The sequence below is a fragment of the Eriocheir sinensis genome, unplaced genomic scaffold, assembly GCF_024679095.1.
Source record: "Eriocheir sinensis breed Jianghai 21 unplaced genomic scaffold, ASM2467909v1 Scaffold1531, whole genome shotgun sequence".
Classification (NCBI taxonomy): Eukaryota; Metazoa; Arthropoda; class Malacostraca; order Decapoda; family Varunidae; genus Eriocheir; species Eriocheir sinensis.
This window is the reverse complement of record NW_026110886.1, coordinates 1-20,138: the sequence shown is the minus strand read 5'-3', so window position 1 is coordinate 20,138 and position 20,138 is coordinate 1. Positions and strand designations below refer to the sequence as shown.

At 44.8% G+C, this 20,138-nt stretch overlaps 1 protein-coding gene across 2 annotated transcripts; it reads left to right on the top strand.

Annotated features, from left to right (window-relative positions):
* The first annotated feature begins 7,841 nt into the window (after window positions 1-7,841).
* Window positions 7,842-16,733, top strand: LOC126990297 (bursicon-like). 2 transcript variants are annotated; one of them, XM_050848865.1, is made up of 4 exons: window positions 7,842-8,127; window positions 10,292-10,417; window positions 12,659-12,790; window positions 16,580-16,733. In XM_050848865.1, the coding sequence occupies exons 1-3, from the start codon at window positions 7,951-7,953 to the stop codon at window positions 12,788-12,790; spliced, it is 435 nt and encodes a 144-aa protein (XP_050704822.1). In that variant the 5' UTR covers window positions 7,842-7,950; the 3' UTR covers window positions 16,580-16,733. The 2 variants fall into 2 exon arrangements, with proteins under 2 accessions (XP_050704822.1, XP_050704821.1); XM_050848864.1 differs by lacking the exon at window positions 16,580-16,733 and having other exon boundaries at window positions 12,659-13,521.
* The last annotated feature ends 3,405 nt before the right edge of the window (window positions 16,734-20,138 follow it).

Genomic DNA, 20,138 nt, shown 5'->3' with positions numbered 1-20,138 from the left:
CTGGTGGATAGGGAAGGATTGGTAATGGGACTGGTGGATAGGGAAGGATTGGTAATGGGACTGGTGGATGGGGAAGGATTGGTAATGGGACTGGTGGATAGGGAAGGATTGGTAATGGGACTGGTGGATGGGGAAGGATTGGTAATGGGACTGGTGGATGGGGAAGGATTGGTAATGGGACTGGTGGATAGGGAAGGATTGGTAATGGGACTGGTGGATAGGGAAGGATTGGTAATGGGACTGGTGGATGGGGAAGGGTTGGTAATGGGACTGGTGGATGGGGAAGGATTGGTAATGGGACTGGTGGATAGGGAAGGATTGGTAATGGGACTGGTGGATGGGGAAGGATTGGTAATGGGACTGGTGGATGGGGAAGGATTGGTAATGGGACTGGTGGATAGGGAAGGATTGGTAATGGGACTGGTGGATAGGGAAGGATTGGTAATGGGACTGGTGGATGGGGAAGGATTGGTAATGGGACTGGTGGATGGGGAAGGATTGGTAATGGGACTGGTGGATAGGGGAAGTTTTGGTAATGGGACTGGTGGATAGGGGAAGGGTTGGTAATGGGACTGGTGGATAGGGGAAGGACTGCTAATATGACTGGTGGATAGGGGAAGGATTGGTAATGGGACTGGTGGATAGGGGAAGGATTGGTAATGGGACTGGTGGATAGGGAAGGATTGGTAATGGGACTGGTGGATAGGGAAGGGTTGGTAATGGGACTGGTGGATAGGGAAGGATTGGTAATGGGACTGGTGGATAGGGAAGGGTTGGTAATGGGACTGGTGGATAGGGAAGGATTGGTAATGGGACTGGTGGATAGGGAAGGATTGGTAATGGGACTGGTGGATAGGGAAGGGTTGGTAATGGGACTGGTGGATAGGGGAAGGATTGGTAATGGGACTGGTGGATGGGGAAGGATTGGTAATGGGACTGGTGGATAGGGAAGGATTGGTAATGGGACTGGTGGATGGGGAAGGATTGGTAATGGGACTGGTGGATAGGGAAGGGTTGGTAATGGGACTGGTGGATAGGGAAGGATTGGTAATGGGACTGGTGGATGGGGAAGGGTTGGTAATGGGACTGGTGGATAGGGAAGGATTGGTAATGGGACTGGTGGATAGGGAAGGATTGGTAATGGGACTGGTGGATAGGGAAGGATTGGTAATGGGACTGTAGGATAGGGGAAGGATTGGTAATGGGACTGGTGGATGGGGAAGGGTTGGTAATGGGACTGGTGGATAGGGAAGGATTGGTAATGGGACTGGTGGATAGGGAAGGGTTGGTAATGGGACTGGTGGATAGGGAAGGATTGGTAATGGGACTGGTGGATAGGGAAGGATTGGTAAGGGGACTGGTGGATAGGGGAGGGATTGGTAATGGGACTGGTGGATAGGGGAAGGATTGGTAATGGGACTGGTGGATGGGGGAAGGATTGGTAATGGGACTGGTGGAAAGGGGAAGGATTGGTAATGGGACTGGTGGAGAGGTGTAGGATTGGTAATGGGACTGGTGGATCGGGAAGGATTGGTAATGGGACTGGTGGATAGTGGAAGGATTGGTAATGGGACTGGTGGATAGGGGAAGGATTGGTAATGGGACTGGTGGATAGGGTAAGGATTGGTAATGGGACTGGTGGATAGTAAAGGGTTGGTAATGGGACTGGTGGATAAGGGAAGGGTTGGTAATGGGACTGGTGGATAGGGGAAGGATTGGTAATGGGACTGGTGGATAGGGGAGGGTTGGTAATGGGACTGGTGGATAGGGAAGGGTTGGTAATGGGACTGGTGGATAGGGGAAGGATTGGTAATGGGACTGGTGGATGGGGAAGGATTGGTAATGGGACTGGTGGATGGGGAAGGTTTGGTTATGGGACTGGTGGATATGGGAAGGGTTGGTAATGGGACTGGTGGATAGGGGAAGGATTGGTAATGGGACTGGTGGATAGGTGAAGGATTGGTAATGGGACTGGTGGATAGGGGAAGGGTTGGTAATGGGACTGGTGGATAGGGGAAGGATTGGTAATGGGACTGGTGGATGGGGGGTTGGTAATGGGACTGGTGGATAGGGAAGGATTGGTAATGGGACTGGTGGATAGGGAAGGGTTGGTAATGGGACTGGTGGATAGGGGAAGGGTTGGTAATGGGACTGGTGGATAGGGAAGGATTGGTAATGGGACTGTTGGATAGGGAAAGGATTGGTAATGGGACTGGTGGATAGGGGAGGATTGGTAATGGGACTGGTGGATAGGGGAAGGGTTGGTAATGGGACTGGTGGATAGGGGAAGGATTGGTAATGGGACTGGTGGATAAGGGAAGGATTGGTAATGGGACTGGTGGATACGGGAAGGATTGGTAATGGGACTGGTGGATAGGGAAGGATTGGTAATGGGACTGGTGGATAGGGAAGGGTTGGTAATGGGACTGGTGGATAGGGAAGGATTGGTAATGGGACTGGTGGATAGGGGAAGGATTGGTAATGGGACTGGTGGATGGGGAAGGTTGGTAATGGGACTGGTGGATAGGGAAGGATTGGTAATGGGACTGGTGGATAGGGAAGGGGTTGGTAATGGGACTGGTGGATAGGGAAGGGTTGGTAATGGGACTGGTGGATGGGGAAGGATTGGTAATGGGACTGGAGGATAGGGGAAGGGTTGGTAATGGGACTGGTGGATAGCGGAAGGATTGGTAATGGGACTGGTGGATAGGGGAAGGATTGGTAATGGGACTGGTGGATAGGGGAAGGGTTGGTAATGGGACTGGTGGATGGCGGAAGGATTTGTAATGGGACTGGTGGATAGGGAAGGATTGGTAATGGGACTGGTGGATAGGGAAGGGTTGGTAATTGGACTGTTGGATAGGTGAAGGCTTTGTAATGGGACTGGTGGATAGGGGAAGGGTTGGTAATGGGACTGGTGGATAGGGGAAGGTTGGTAATGGGACTGGTGGATAGGGAAGGGTTGGTAATGGGACTGGTGGATAGGGAAGGATTGGTAATGGGACTGGTGGATGGGGAAGGGTTGGTAATGGGACTGGTGGATGGGGAAGGATTGGTAATGGGACTGGTGGATAGGGAAGGATTGGTAATGGGACTGGTGGATGGGGAAGGATTGGTAATGGGACTGGTGGATAGGGAAGGGTTAGTAATGGGACTGGTGGATAGGGGAAGGATTGGTAATGGGACTGGTGGATAGGGGAAGTGATGGTAATGGGACTGGTGGATAGGCGATTGGTAATGGGACTGGTGGATGGGGAAGGATTGGTAATGGGACTGGTGGATAGGGAAGGGTTGGTAATGGGACTGGTGGATAGGGAAGGGTTGGTAATGGGACTGGTGGATAGGGAAGGATTGGTAATGGGACTGGTGGATAGGGAAGGTTGGTAATGGGACTGGTGGATAGGGGAAGGGTTGGTAATGGGACTGGTGGATACGGGAAGGGTTGGTAATGGGACTGGTGGATAGGGAAGGATTGGTAATGGGACTGGTGGATAGGGAAGGGTTGGTAATGGGACTGGTGGATAGGGAAGGATTGGTAATGGGACTGGTGGATAGGGGAAGGATTGGTAATGGGACTGGTGGATAAGGGAAGGATTGGTAATGGGACTGGTGGATAGGGGAAGGATTGGTAATGGGACTGGTGGATAGGTGAAGGATTGGTAATGGGACTGGTGGATAGGGGAAGGGTTGGTAATGGGACTGGTGGATAGGAGAAGGATTGGTAATGGGACTGGTGGATAGGGGAAGGATTGGTAATGGGACTGGTGGATAGGGGAAGGATTGGTAATGGGACTGGTGGATAGGGGAAGGATTGGTAATGGGACTGGTGGATAGGGAAGGATTGGTAATGGGACTGGTGGATGGGGAAGGATTGGTAATGGGACTGGTGGATAGGGAAGGATTGGTAATGGGACTGGTGGATAGGGGAAGGATTGGTAATGGGACTGGTGGATAGGGAAGGATTGGTAATGGGACTGGTGGATAGGGAAGGATTGGTAATGGGACTGGTGGATAGGGGAAGGGTTGGTAATGGGACTGGTGGATAGTTGAAGGATTGGTAATGGGACTGGTGGATAGGGGAAGGATTGGTAATGGGACTGGTGGATAGGGGAAGGGTTGGTAATGGGACTGGTGGATATGGGAAGGGGTGGTAATGGGACTGGTGGATAGGGGAAGGATTGGTAATGGGACTGGTGGATACGGAAGGATTGGTATGGGACTGGTGGATAGGGGAAGGATTAATGGGACTGGTGGATAGGGAAGGATTGGTAATGGGACTGGTGGATAGGGGAAGGATTGGTAATGCGATTGGTGGATAGGAGAAGGATTGGTAATGGGACTGGTGGATAGAGGAAGGATTGGTAATGGGACTGGTGGATAGGGGAAGGATTGGTAATGGGACTGGTGGATAGGGGAAGGGTTGGTAATGGGACTGGTGGATAGGGGAAGGATTGGTAATGGGACTGGTGGATAGGGGAAGGATTGGTAATGGGACTGGTGGATAGGGGAAGGGTTGGTAATGGGACTGGTGGATAGGGGAAGGATTGGTAATGGGACTGGTGGATAGGGGAAGGATTGGTAATGGGACTGGTGGATAGGGGAAGGATTGGTAATGGGACTGGTGGATTGGGGAAGGATTGGTAATGGGACTGGTGGATAGGGGAAGGATTGGTAATGGGACTGGTGGATAGGGGAAGGATTGGTAATGGGACTGGTGGATAGGGGAAGGATTGGTAATGGGACTGGTGGATAGGGGAAGGATTGGTAATGGGACTGGTGGATAGGGAAGGGTTGGTAATGGGACTGGTGGATAGGGGAAGGATTGGTAATGGGACTGGTGGATAGGGGAAGGATTGGTAATGGGACTGGTGGATTGGGGAAGGGTTGGTAATGGGACTGGTGGATAGGGGAAGGGTTGGTAATGGGACTGGTGGATAGGGGAAGGATTGGTAATGGGACTGGTGGATAGGGGAAGGATTGGTAATGGGACTGGTGGATAGGGGAAGGATTGGTAATGGGACTGGTGGATTGGGTAAGGGTTGGTAATGGGACTGGTGGATTGGGTAAGGGTTGGTAATGGGACTGGTGGATTGGGTAAGGGTTGGTAATGGGACTGGTGGATAGGGGAAGGATTGGTAATGGGACTGGTGGATAGGGGAAGGGTTGGTAATGGGACTGGTGGATCTTGAGACTGTTGCCGAATGCTACGCCGACGTCGTGACGGGAGTCTGGAGTCGTGAGGGTTAGCACGACATGCTGGCAACTAGTTGGCCGAATGTCCCAGACAGTCGGCAAGACACCAAGACCCCAATAAAACCTCCCCCCCTTCTTGGAGCGTGGGAACCAACTTGTCAAATGGAAAAGTCGCTGTGTAGTCGTGGCCCAGAGTCGGCACAGTGTGAACGGGGCTTTAATCAGAAGAGGGGAACTAATAGAGCCAATAACCTTAATAACATTCAGCTCCATCTCTTTACCTCCCTCCTTCGTACTCACCCCTCTGTTCAGCATGCCCAGGGATCCGGTCCATGATCCGTCAGGGAGCTCGATGCTCCAGTCCGTATCCGAAGCTCTGACCAGTGTGTAGCTGTGGAGGAGAAAGGGTGTTGATAATACTGTTGTTATTATTGCTGTTTTTATTTTTTGCCACTTCTACTACTACTACTACTATTATTACTACTACTACTGCTGCTGCTACTACTACTAAGGTTGGAGACGAGGAAGAGAAGGGTGATATATGCGTGCTTGGGCGGCAAAATGTTTAGTAATACGGCCGATAATATATGCTTCTTGATGGCTATATTTGTCATCTGTCTGCCGAAAAGGAGATCAACTGGGTTTTTCATGAGTGCTTTATTACATTCATGGTACAGTAGAAGGGTCACATTACTACCAGGGTCATTCCTATACACCCGCACCTATTATCAACCTTATTCACGGAAGCTAGATTAATCGGCAGTTTGATTCCGGTTTTCATCATCCTTCTCTAACATATACCATGTACGCCCGCACCTGTCACTCAAACATGTACACTTGCACTTGTCCCCCTCATTCACGGAAGTAAGGTTACAGGTTTTTGACGCATATACAAATACAATATAGGTAGGCCAAACACTTTTACGAGAGGACAGCTGTGGAGACAGTTATATATAGCAGTATCCGCACACCTGCCGCGCCGCACGAACATAACGCAAGAACATGGTAATAGGCCACCTTGACAGTTTGTAATTAATTCTGTCATTTTTATGTGAGTTTTATCTTTTGCTTGGCGGCATGGTTACGGATACACAGAAACAAACTGATGCACGAAGAAGGGCACACACACACACACACACACACACACACACACACACACACACACACACACACACACACACACACACACACACACACACACACACACACACACACACACACACACACACACACGCAACCCTTTCCCCCTACACACATCAAATTAAAGTGTATGTGTTAAAACAGTATACACATTAAGGAATAAAGATAAATAATGTAATATAACACCAGGCGTACGAGTTAAGACTTCATCCTACAATAATACAAGTAGCTAGGTGAGATTAAATAGATAACACACACACACACACACACACACACACACACACACACACACACACACACACACACACACACACACTAATACCGAGAAGACAAGACTCCGTTCCACCAAAAGAAGGGAAACCAATAAATAATAGAAAGATTAAAAGGTGAGAGAAAAAAAAGTAAAAGAGGATGAAAAAATGAAGACAAGCAACGATTAATGAACACACACACACACACACACACACACACACACACACACACACACACACACACACACACACACTCGCGCGCGGGAAAAAAAAATCTTATAAGCCTAAAGTTCCCTCGATGGGCAAATATGGATATTAAAAATTAAGGTCAGTGACAGTAAAGTAAAAAGAATAATAAAGAATAGAATGAACATGATTGTCAATAGGAGATCCGGTAAAGTTGAGAGCATACATATATATATATATATATATATATATATATATATATATATATATATATATATATATATATATATATATATATATATATATATATATATATATATATATATATATATATATATATATATATATATATATATATATATATATATATATATATATATATATATATATATATATATATATATATATATATATATATATATATATATATATATATATATATATATATATATATTTATATGGTATATGTATATGTGCGTATGTATGTATGTATGAATGTATGTATGAATGTATGTATGTACTATGTATATCTGTCTATTTATTTATTCATATGATTTTATATATATATATATATATATATATATATATATATATATATATATATATATATAATGTGCGTGATGAGGCGGTTGGTAATATAGGCGGAGAAACTGGGCAGAGAAAGGGGGAGGGCGCTTAGGGGAAGCGAGAGGGAGCCCGAGGGAGGGGGCAGAGGTGAGGGACACAAGAACATGACCGACCCATTAACTCCTTCCAGAGAGCCTCCCCCCACCCCCCGCCCCCGTCACCTCTGCCCGGCGCCTCTGCAAAGGTGTCGCCGTATCGCCGCCTCCGTTCCCGGTAACGCTTCCCGACACTCATGATGCTTCTCCGCCGCCTCTTCTCTTGTCTTACGGACCCGAGTAAGGTACTGATCGTTTAACAACCGTGTTTTGGACGCGCGAGGAACAGGGGCCATGCCAGCGTGTGATCGCGCCTCCCCGGGGGCCGTCAAGGCACTCAGCACCCTGCTGGGGCGTGGGCGGGGCCGCCTTCACCAAAATATATAAGCTTCCTCCCGACCCTCCTCCTCACAGCTCTTCCTGGGCTCTTATACTGCACGCCACAGCCCAGCCGCTTTGGGACACCATAGAGACGCAAGCTTCGCAAGACATTTCATCAACGACACTTCAGCTGCACGATGAGCGGTTTGTCGTGGGCGGTGGCGGTGGCTGTGATGGCGGTGCTGTGCGTGGGCGTGGTGCGGGCGGACGAGTGTTCCCTCACGCCCGTAATCCACATACTCTCGTACCCGGGCTGCACTTCCAAGCCCATCCCGTCCTTCGCCTGCCAGGGCCGCTGTACTTCGTACGTCCAGGTCGGTGGTGGTGGTGTGTGCTGCTGCTGTGTAGGGGTGAAGGAGAGTGCTGCAACCGAAGCACAGTGGCTCAGTAGTTTGTTGTGCTGGCCTACTCTGCTGTAGGGGGCGGGAGGCGAGGGGCGGTTCGGCAGTTCACACAAAGGCAATGAATTATCATTATTGATTCTATTGGGTACTCCACGCGCTGCTGTTGCTGCTGTATGCTGCTATTTATGTTGCTGATTATTATCATGCTGCTACTTTGATGCTGCTCCTGCTCAAGAGCGGGGTATCAATTTTCCTTAATCAAGTGCACATACGAGCATGGGATTCACTGCTTAACATGCGTGCCAAATAGTGCTCTCGTGTTGGAGGTCGAGGGTGTGCTGCTGACATGCTGATGCTAAAACGAAAACTTAATAGAGTTTTCTTTTCATTTCTAAAACATTTTCATGTCACTTATGCACCATTAAAAGTATTTGCTTGGTACATTATCAATCTGCCAATCTTTAGTCAATTATTTTTCTTCTTTAGCCGGTGTAGAGATTGTAATAATGAGATTGTCCCTGGCTTAGTCTTCTGAGAGGTGAACAGAGAGAGTAGCGGCACCGCACTATTTATCATCTTTTATGTAGAGACGGCGGCCTGAGTACAAAAATTCATAAGCCTTTTTGTCCTCTTTGTTTTACATGGTGTTGTTTTTCCCTGTTTCGGTGTACCAGAATTATGTGACCTGTATCTTGCTGCCAAATCTAGCCTTCGGGGCATAGAAGGGTCATTTCGGATAGTTGCGTGACCGTGGAGAGCGTAGGTTCGTTTCTCAATGGATTTATCTTTTGTGAAGTCTAAATAAGACAATAAGTGAGGGTGTCCTCCGAAAAGATGTGGGCGGAATCCATGAGAGCCTAAAATCCAACACGGCCGCAGTCCCTCTTTTTTTTTCTCTCTCAATGTTTTGGCCTGCACTGCTGTTAAGTGTATAGTTTTGGGGGGGTTGGGTTGAGGAATTCATATGTGAAGTTTTTTTGTTTTTTTTTTACTGTATAACTGAATTTTTACTTTCAAATCTTCAATAACAGCCGATTTTCAGCTCAAAAAATGTCATAATCTGACTTTTTTCAGGTCTGCTTGCATGCTGCTCTATATTTCTACAGCATCATCTGGTGATCAAGATAAAACAAATGCAGTGTCACGTGTTATGGAATTTATGCAATTATTTGCCATTATTCAAAAAAGCGGCATTCATAGCACTATATATATATATATATATATATATATATATATATATATATATATATATATATATATATATATATATATATATATATATATATATATATATATATATATATAATGTATGCAGAATAATAAATGCACAGTTTCAAACTGTAAATGGCTGACATATGAGAGAAAGCAATGTATAGTGTGATGCGGCAACGATGTGGAGAGGGCCGCCTGGGCCACACCCCAACTGACTTCATAATTGTGTCAGACTGTTGAATAGATATTACGGTGAGCGAAGCAGTAGGGCCTGGTCTTGATCTTGGCTTTGGAGCAGATTAGGTTAGATTACGCCAAGTTCGGTTATATTATGTGTTTGCAGCCTGCGGGCGAGGTGAGTCCGTGGACCTAGGTTCGAGTCCCACCGAAACACGCCATCGCCGAGTGGCGGAAGATTACCCACATGCTGCCCAGATCTTCAACCCTAATTTCAGCGGCTTCATGCAAGAGGACCACCGGAGAGCAGCATGGACCAATAAAGTCATACATCACGACAGCCATATTAAATAAAATTCGCCTGCGCCAATAACGGGCTGGGGTCTCCCAAGAGGCCCCTCAAGAAAGCCCACCGGCGCTATAGGCAGCACGTAAAAAAAAAATAATTAATGAATAAAAATAGACCTTGACCAACCCTCCCGTCCGCCGCTGTAGCCGATATAGCGCTGCCCATTCTTTTTAGGTAGTGATAGTACGACATAAACCTTTTCAAGAGGGGAGTATCAAGGCACTTCTAGAACTCGGTTTAAATTCTCGTTTTGACTTTATCATTTCGGTAATAGTTTCTTTGAGGTCTTTTCTTAATTGTGGTTTTGATAGACTATTTCCTTCCTCCAAATAAAAGCAGTATGGAACTGATTGGCAGTAGCCGTGAATTAACCTACGCCTCTTTCCTTCCATGCAGGTGTCTGGCAACAAGCTGTGGCAAACGGAGAGGTCGTGCATGTGTTGCCAGGAGTCGGGCGAGCGGGAGGCGGCCATCACCCTCAGCTGCCCCAAGGCTCGACCCGGCGAGCCCAAGGAAAAGAAGGTAGGCCAAGGCGAACCTTCAAGATGAGATTTAACCACTTGTCAAAAAGCAGAAAAGCAGAAAAATCATAAGGCTAAATCAGTAAAAATTACTTGTTCTTGGACTCGAGTACAGAACAAAAGAACTCGTACTTGGACTCGAGTACAGAACAAAAGAACTCGTACTTGGACTCGAGTTCCGCCATAAAACTAAATTACTTGTACTTGGATTCGTGATACCGAAGTGGAATCGTAATTGGACTCGAGTACGAAAAAAAATGCACTTGAATCCAAGCCTGATCAGTATTGTCTCCAGTAAAGATGAATATTAGACTCAACGAAATATTAAAAAAACTTAGTGTGTAAGTTTTAGATGGAAATATTTACACAATCGTGAGAGGCGCAAGGCGACGCTCACTTACCACCGCCAGGCCAGTAACCAACCAGCATGGCGCCGTCTTGGGATCAATGGGATGGTGTATGTTGACTGGTGCATTTACTCCTGGTATTTGATGTCTGGAGTGAATGGAGGTAAGGAATATTACTGCTGTTGAGGTTGCGACATGCTTGTACGTGTGTTTGTTAGGTTTGGTGGCGAGTTGGAGATTAATTAACCTCGGAGCTGATCAGAAAGCTGTCCTTAACCACCGAGTCAGGCGGGAAGGAGGGAGGGAGTGATTGGGATCGACTTCATTCTCGCTGCAAATTAAGTCGCCAGGACCATGCTGTCTGGCAGAAGTAACGTTCTCTGGGTGAGGGAGGGTCTGCCCAACAAGCCACGGTCATGCACGGCCCCGCCAGCCACTCACCGTGCTGCTACAACTCCTGGCGGGGGTAGTGACGGGGACAAAACTTTCACTTACGGAGGAATTATTAGCATGCTTCAAGTTAAGTTTCTAACCAGCAAATGAATCGGTAGTATAAGTAATTACTACTTTTTGGCATTCCCGAATCCCCTGCATGAATTCATAATGTACACTTCAGGAGGTCCGAAGCTGCCGCCGTGCAGACCACCTCCCGAACCAAGACCGATTTTCGCCGCGTGGTGTATCCAGTTTAACATTGACCGATTTTATCAGTCGCCCAATCCTTTTTATTCCATGTCAACATAAAATAATTGTAACCTATCACATGAAACCATTGGTAGACATTTCAGCACTTCTTCAAATGTGTACTTTCGCCACGTGATAGTACTCTGTCCTTGGTAGCCTCTACGTTTTTTTTTTTTTTTTTTTCCCTTGCACATTGATGTAATAGTTCTCCTTTTCCCTCTCTTTTTCCCTTTTTATGGATGGTAGATATTTTATTTTTGGGGGTATTACTCAAGAATGATTCTCAACTCTGGTAGGTAATTGATACATTATTCAGATAGACTTTAATGTTCCAGTCACTACATATACTATTCACATTCCATGAAAGAAAAGAGCCCTTCTGAGGAGGGATAAGGAGAGGTATGTCAGAGGTCTTGCTGAGAATGCTGAGGGTTTTTTAAATACAAGAGTTAACCAGCATCTTCATTCTTTCATCCCTCATGCTGGTAAACTCTGGAACAATCTTCCTTCATCTGTATTTCCTCCTGCCTACGACTTGAACTCTTTCAAGAGGAGGGTATCAGGACACCTCTCCTCCAAAATTGACCTCTCTTTCGGCCACCTCTTTTGATTCCTTTTATAGGATCAGCAAGTAGCGGGCATTTTTATTGTTTCCTTTTTTTGTGTGCCGTTGAGCTGTCTCCTTTGTTGTAAAAAAAAATTTTTATATATTCACAAGAAGCAGTTTAACCTTGCCTCCATGGTGTAGTGCTCAGCAGGCCCAACCACAATTTCGTGGACCTAAGTTCAATCCAGACCTTGGGCAGCCAGTGCTATTAGTTCTTACCCCACCAGACTCAAGGGCCAGTAAGAGAAGCACTGAGGCACTACTTGGCATATGCCCCCAACTTTACTAATCTTTATTTTTACCTTCTTTTCTTACAACTACTACTAGATTTTTCACATTTGTGTTTTATCTAGGCACTTCCCACTTGCCCACAACTTAATCAGTGCTAACAGCTCCCACTCGATTTAATATTTATGCTCCCCAAAACTATAACTTATCTTCATTCCTTAACACAGCAATGTATTACACCACTTATCTTGAAATACATGTTTCTCTGTTTTGTTGCGCAATAATTTCCAGTCATATTCTTAGGAATATTGTAATCCCATTGTCAGTGAGCAAATCAATAAATACCATCAAATCTTTCATTCCCCTTTGTCCACAGGTCCTGACCCGAGCCCCAATTGACTGCATGTGTCGGCCGTGCACGGATGTTGAAGAGGGGACAGTCTTGGCACAGGAGATTGCCAATTTCATTCATGACTCTCCATTGGGCAGCGTTCCTTTCCTCAAATAGGTTACGTAACCATCATCTCTGCCCACCACAACCACCACCTATTCCTTATGTATACTTATTGTGAAAGAAATCGTTTCAGAATACTTCCTTATTCCTTGTCACCTAATATTATCTTTGTAGCATACTAATACTAACATACTCACATCAAGTATATGGTTATGATTATTAGGACTTTTAAAGCATGAACAAACAACAACTTGAACAACAAGTGATTTAATAGTTAATAATATATGGTTATTATGTTGTGTGACACTAACATAAAGTGGATTGTACAATATGCAGAGAATATATTGAGAAATGTCACACATTTAGCATCTTGAAATAACAGCCATGATAGAGATGGTTTCGGCATATTATTAGAAATATTTTGATTTCATTAAATCTTACCCTGTGCTTCCTTTATCAACAAATGTGATTGGTTAAGATGCTTCTTGAGTTTAATTTCTTCCTTTACTCTGCCTGACATATGCATGACTTTCAGGTTATGTCCACATTGTAGCTCTTGAGTAGAGTAAATTGCACATTAATGTTGAATTTGTTGGCTCCAATTTTTATGGTAGTTTTACCAACAATATATGTTGACTTCATCTTTTTTAGGTTTCATATATCTGATAATGCATTGAATTCAAACATGTACTACTTCAGCGCCTGTTAATGTCCTGGAATCTGTAGCCCAATCCCTTTGGGAATCCACATGTGTAAATGATACTTAAAAAATATTTTTAAGCAAGTGATGCCAAGTCATATCCTCTCTGCAATTATAATTTTGACTATTTGATCAGGAAAGGAAAACTAAGAAAAAGGTGCTGGTATGAACATAAATTACCACTTTCCCACTCACCTCTTTATTGAGCTTAGAGAAAGCAAGTGATGAAGTGGAGTGTGTGCTGTTCTGTGAAGATGCTGTATGCAGTGATGTGGAAGTGCTGTTGGGAGGAAGAAATCCAAAATTTTGTATTTTTGCTGCATGGTGTATGATGAAGACACATGGAAGCATACCATTATATCATTGTATTTTTGGGCATGAACTATTGACATCTCATAGGAATTTAACCCTTCCTAGAAGTTAGAACAAAGACATGTTCACAATATGCAGTTGTCTTTTCTATTTAGTTTTCATTAAAGTGAGCACAGTAAAAGTCTAGATAGTTTGTCAGAATGACAGTGGACCAAAAGTACGTTGTCATTCGGGGGGAGGCGGTGGCTGAGTGGTTAGGGTGCGGATGCGGCAGCCAGGAGGACCCTGATCCGCATCTCGCCCGCCGCTTCAAGTTGTGATTTTTCAGGCATTGCCAAGTGCCCTAAGACTACCCAAGTGCTGTCCTGAAGATCACCTATCAACCCAGACTCTAGATTCTCTTAAAAGAGGATCAGAGATGAGCTCTAGGGTAGAGCATGAGCCAAGGAAGATGGTGCCACTATAAACACTTGCTTATGCCATAACAGGCTGGGGTCGACCATCAGGCCCCACCAAGAAAGCCTACCAGCGCCATAGGCCGAACGTAAACAAATATATATATATATATATATATATATATATATATATATATATATATATATATATATATATATATATATATATATATTAGTTATATATCGGATGTCCGCATCTGCATCCACATCCTTGGAACATCCGCATCCACAGTTCCGATAAACTCCACCCTCTCTTGCAGAAGTGAGAGAGGCTGTGAAGAGGTTGAAAGGTGGAAAGGCAGCTGGGATCTGTAATATCAGCCCAGAGATGTTGAAAGCTGGGGGTGAAGCCATGATCCATAGGGTGCATGCATTGCTGTCTGCTATGTGAAAGCCTGGTGCCATTCCTCTTGACTGGAAAAGGAGGTTGATTGTCCGTATCTGGAAAGGGAAAAGAGACTGACTGATGCAAACTCGATCCCACCTGGTAAAGTTTCAGAGACCTGAGCAATCCGGGTTCACACCCGGCAAGTCAACAACTGACTGGATTCTAGCACTTCACGTAGTTATGGAATGCTGTGAGTTTCAACAGGGCTATTTGCAGCCTGTTGATCTCAAGAAGGCTTTTGACTCTGTGCATCATGAGGCTTTCTGGGACATTCTGTGAATCCGTGGGATTCCAGCAAGGACTATTGACCTGATGACTGGCCTTTTCTCTGAAACTGAGAATGCTGTGAAGTGTGGGAGAGGCATTTCTGGCCTCTTTCCTGTGTGACAGGGGTGCACCCTTTCTCCATCACTTTTCAACACTTACATGGACTGGATATTAGGCAAAGTTGCTGATCAAAGTTGTTCCATATCATCTGTTAGCAACATTAGGGTCACTGCTCTTGGTTTTGGTAATGATGCTCTACTTCTTGCAGAATTGCTGGAGGTCCTGGTGATAGCTATTGAAGTGTTGCATGAGGAGGCAAAGTCTCTTGAGACTGCAAACCTTCTGGCCCAAAACCAAGGTCCAGTAGTTTTAGAGGCTTGCTAGATGACAGTTCAGTCTGTTCATGCATGTGATGATGATGTCTAGGTAACTAAAAGTTTCACCGACCTTGGTAGCATAGTACATAAAAATGGTGGTCTTACCAGGAAGTCACTCTTTGGATTGGCCTGGCCCATGGTGTTATGGACTTGCTGAATATGATGAGTGTTGTCGATATCTATGGAGGGGGACAAAGATTGAAATCTTTAAGTTGCTTGTGCTCCCTGTCTTGATATAGGGCTGTGAGACATGGACACTGAATAGTGACTTGTAGAGGCATATCAATGCCTTTGGTACCAAGTGCCTTTGCAGGATCATGGGATATTGCTTGAATGACTTCCTGTTGAGCCAGCGATTACTCTGTGAAATTGAATTGAGGCCTGTTACCGGCTTAATCTGTGAACGCCAACTCCAGCTATATGGGCACATGGCATGCCTCCCAGACGTAGATCCTGCTCATGGGGTTGTTTCTGCATGTGTCAACCCTGAGTGAAGGAGACTTAAGGGGACACCCTTGTAACTCATGGCTGGGGCAGGTCAGCCAACCTTGCCGGGAGGATTTGGGACAGAAGGGGCAGGTGCATGGTAGCTTGCTCCGGAAAATCATTGGGAGTGGAGGTGGTGAGTGAGTGAAGCAATGCTCCCCCAGGTGTATGCTCCCCATTAGTTAGATAGAACTGTACATTTCCTTGTCAATTTTATTTATCGTCCTCATGCATTAGCTCAGTACTACAACTTGTACAAGCCATGGGAGCCAACTTTCCAGCAATATAGGGCACCATATTTGACTATATTTAAATCTCTTCTGAGTCTCTTGATTCTCATCCTTGCTGCTTGGCGGTGCTTGACATATTCAATGTCTGATGTTTTTTTTTTTTTTTTTTTTTTTTTTTCAACTAACCTAAGAAATTCAGATTCAGACTATTGGGATTTTCAGATATCCCTGTTCAGAGTATTGGTCTTTTGCTGTAATTGAAAGTTTTGCAAGCAGGACCTACTGCTGAGTTGGCATGGCAACTTGTTAAGCTGGGCATATTTATAAATTCTTCTCCTGCACTGACTTAAGGTTTCCATGGAGTTAGTCTTCATAGAGATCAAGTCCACTGGCCATTAAATATCTGATGTGCATTACTTAGCTGATGGAAGGACTGTCTGTAACTTTTGACCAACATTTTATATCCCAAAATAGTGGAAATGTTCATAGTTCAAGTGCCTTTTTTTAAGCTGGAGAACACATGTCTGATAAATGTGTGCCATATATGAATGACAATACCCATGTAAGTTGATTATGCAGTTAAATAGGTATAAAATCCATTTGTTTCTACACCAGTATGCCTTTTCAGGTGTAGCAGATGAAGTATATATAACTGAGACCTTTGGAGAAATGCATTCATCACAGATGATGTCAACCAAACTTCAAAGAAGAGAGCAGAGACATTTTGGAGAAAATGTGGTATGTTGGTGCAAAGAGAAATCTGGGATGGTGTGGATGTGAAGTAGAGCAGGAGTGTGTAGAGGTAGTAATTGGGAATCATGAGGTATGATAAGAAGTCTGCTGTCTTGTTTTCTTTTCTCTATCTATCTACAGCGCTCTCCCAAGTTTTGTGCTTAGTCCTAAATTCCTACTATCCCGACACGCATTATCGCCCCAAGTTTCATGCTGCTTTGACATGTACGGGTCACATCTACCTACTATCGGGGTCACGCACTCTGCCTTCAAAGGCAGTGTCACGGTGTCACACTGGCCATTTTCCTTCAACCATCAAGGCTACAGCAACCGTGGTTGCCCGTACTCTCAACCGGGAGCAAGTTGTCGGTTGTTCATGCAGATGGAAAACAGTTGTGGGTGTGAGCAACCACGCAGCTGTATGTAAACAAACAGACGACGGCAGTTGCTGAGGAGTGAGGAGCAGTGGAAAATGGCCCGCCAAGAGACTCATAAAGTGGACTAGTAGAGCTGCTTTGTTTACTATTTAATTGACAAGATATGAGAACACCTCATGCTGTGGAACCACAGTTCAAAAAACTTTTTTCTGCAGTCTTTGAAAATTGTAGGACTCCCAGTCTTCACAGCACAGTTCTCTGATGAGGTTTGGGTTAACACTCCTGTCCTCCCGTCTTTGAGGCCATGATCGTGCCCACAACTGCTTCTTCGTTTCATTTAACTGCAACAAAAAAGTCCATAACATGGGTAACGGCAGCATAAGCCGCACACTCAGAAAAGTTGGAGTTACCGGTTGCCCCTGCCACCAACTCAGTTGGAGGAAAAAGGGCCAGTTTGATACAAGCAGCTTTAGACTCTATCAGTTGAGTGACCGTGTTCACACGAGCTGAGGCGGGATTCACGGAGGTGCGCGCTAATGGCCTGCGGTAAAAACTGTAAACTATTAACATTAACTTCAGATTTGCAAAGCTTTTGTTTCATCATTACTTTAGCAGACGGCACCATGTCGATACAGGGCGACTGCTTTGTTTACATTGTGGAAACGGGCAACCGACCTTGGCTGTGTGTGACACACACACGGAAATGTTGGAGTTGCCAGTTACCCCTACTGCCAATGTGATTGGAGGAAAAAGGTCCAGTGTGACACCAGCTTATGAGCAGCCTTAACCCATTCACTCCAGCAATGCCGACGGGCGTCCAACTGCGTCACCGTATGGAAAGGGTTAGTCCTCTTCTAAACCTCTTAATCCTCTTCCATTTCCTCATAATCCTCTTCTAAACCTCTTAAGAGGAAATGGAAGAGGATTAAGAGGAATTTAGAGGAGGATTGAGAGGTTTAGAAGAGGATTAATCCTCTTCCATTTCCTCTTGACCCTTTCCATACTTTGACGCCGACGTCTGCGTCACGGATGGAAAGGGTTAAGGCGGTGTCACATTGCTTTCTTCTAACCGTTGGGGCTACGGGCAACTGCAGTTGCCTGTAGCCCCAACGGTTGAAGGAAAACAGCCAGTGTAATTCACCACGGCTTGAAAGCGAGTTGGACTCGTAATCACCACCTTAAGGCAGCGAGGCCGCTGATTGGGTGAGCGCCGTCGATGACGTCATCGGAATGTGAATCACAAGCATGTTTTCAGAACCGTCAGCCAATCGTAAGGCCTTCAGCTGCGGCTTCAAAACAACCCGTTCTCTCTCCCCATTTTCTTCCTTTTTCATGCTTCCCCATGCCAGAGCATTTAACTTATTTTCAATATTTTTCAAATAATTTCTTGATATAGGGTGCCGGATTCCCCCCTTAATCCATCTGATCTATATTCTTTCCATCATCCCCCCACCCTCCAACTTGACTTTCATACACTCCACAAAATCACCATATATAGATAGATGGATAGATAGATATAACTGATTAATGAATATATAGTACAACTGAGGCTGAAGCACAAGTTGGGATTTAATCAATGAGATGTACTCATTACTAAACAAATGGTCTGGGATGAGATCGATTGGTTAAAGAAGAATGAATTGCCAGGTCCTGGTAATATGAGGCGCCGATGCAATATTGGGGTAAGCGGCAACCACATGGGTTTGGAGTTACAATCATATACTACTATTTTGACCCTTCCTCTTTTATCCAAGCAAGTCGTTTACCCCAAATCAACACTGGAAATAGGGTAAAAAGTCTCGGGAAAAACATATCTCATTCAAACGTATGGTCCGCGCGAGGTAGGATGGGCATGCTGGCGTGGAGTAATGGTGTAAGTCCCCAGCGGGCACTGGGAGGAAGTGACGCAGTTGCCATGTCTAGCTGATCTAATTAATTTTTCATACAATTTCTAACTTTTTGATATTCAATAGATGACTTAATGTACTTTTGTTTGTTTTACTTTTTATAATTGACTTGTGACAATTTTTAACTAATTCTTTCTGAGTGAACATGACTAGCTACATTAATTACAACAATTTGCATTATCTTCTGACTCACGGCATCTCTGCTTGAGGGGAGTTTTGCCGTCAGTTTAAGTCTGTAGGCTCTGAAGAGTGGGCGGTAGTCGCTTTATTAGGCTCTTAATTTTGCGTTATTTTGTTTTTGTTTTTCTTTTTGCGCTTTGTACATAACACGGGCAGTTTTGTCTTTACATAAGCTTCATTTTGGTATCAAAATGATGATTCTAGTTGCAAAAACTTCAACTGCAATTTCTGAGGTTTTTAAAAACTGGCGCTTACCCCAATATTGCACGCGGCGCCTCATATGTTTTTGTTGGTCTTAAAGGAATGCAATGTTATCTTTATTGGCCCAGAAAATTCTGGTGTGCCTTGTTTATGAAATGTAGCTGGGACACCAATTTTTAAGTGAGCTACATCTAATTATTGTTGGATTAGCTGAACATGAGTAATAGGCAAAATGTTGCAGTTTGTAATTGTACGCTACTATCAAACAGCCAACTTTTTTCAGTAATGACCAGTTCTTCTTGATCAACTCCAAGCTCTAAAGTTCTGGTTAACAGAAATTTTTTTTTTTTCCCACTACCACACAAACTTATGAACAAGACCAACCACAAACCAAGACCAACACCAGAACAAAAACAAAGGGCTTCCACAAATACAGTACCGTACACCATTACCAAGCTTACAACTTTTCCAGTAATGACCATATTTTAATAAACTTCGGGCTTTAAGGTTCAGACTAGTCTAGAAATATTGTTACTGACTGTAGTGTGAGCAGTACTTACAGCATGAGTTTAACAAGCAGCAGGGGAAAGTATGGGTGGGCTGAGTGAGGTGATCACATGAGAACAGTGTCAAGGGAGGGGGGATAGGAGCCGCAGGAATGCTGTGTAAACAAACGGCTGTTATTGACCTTTTCTTAAGTGCAAGCAGTTGCAAGTCATGTCATAACTCAAGGACCATCTGTATGTCACTTCTTACCTTCTCTAACCACTCTGAATCAGCTGAGGTGTAA

Bases quoted from the DNA above. Each gene is read 5' to 3' on its own strand.
- LOC126990297 (XM_050848865.1), top strand. From the start codon at position 7,951: ATGAGCGGTTTGTCGTGGGCGGTGGCGGTGGCTGTGATGGCGGTGCTG. The intron at 8,128-10,291 runs GTCGGTGGTGGT...CCTTCCATGCAG, and splicing joins GCTGTACTTCGTACGTCCAG to GTGTCTGGCAACAAGCTGTG. The intron at 10,418-12,658 runs GTAGGCCAAGGC...CTTTGTCCACAG, and splicing joins GCGAGCCCAAGGAAAAGAAG to GTCCTGACCCGAGCCCCAAT.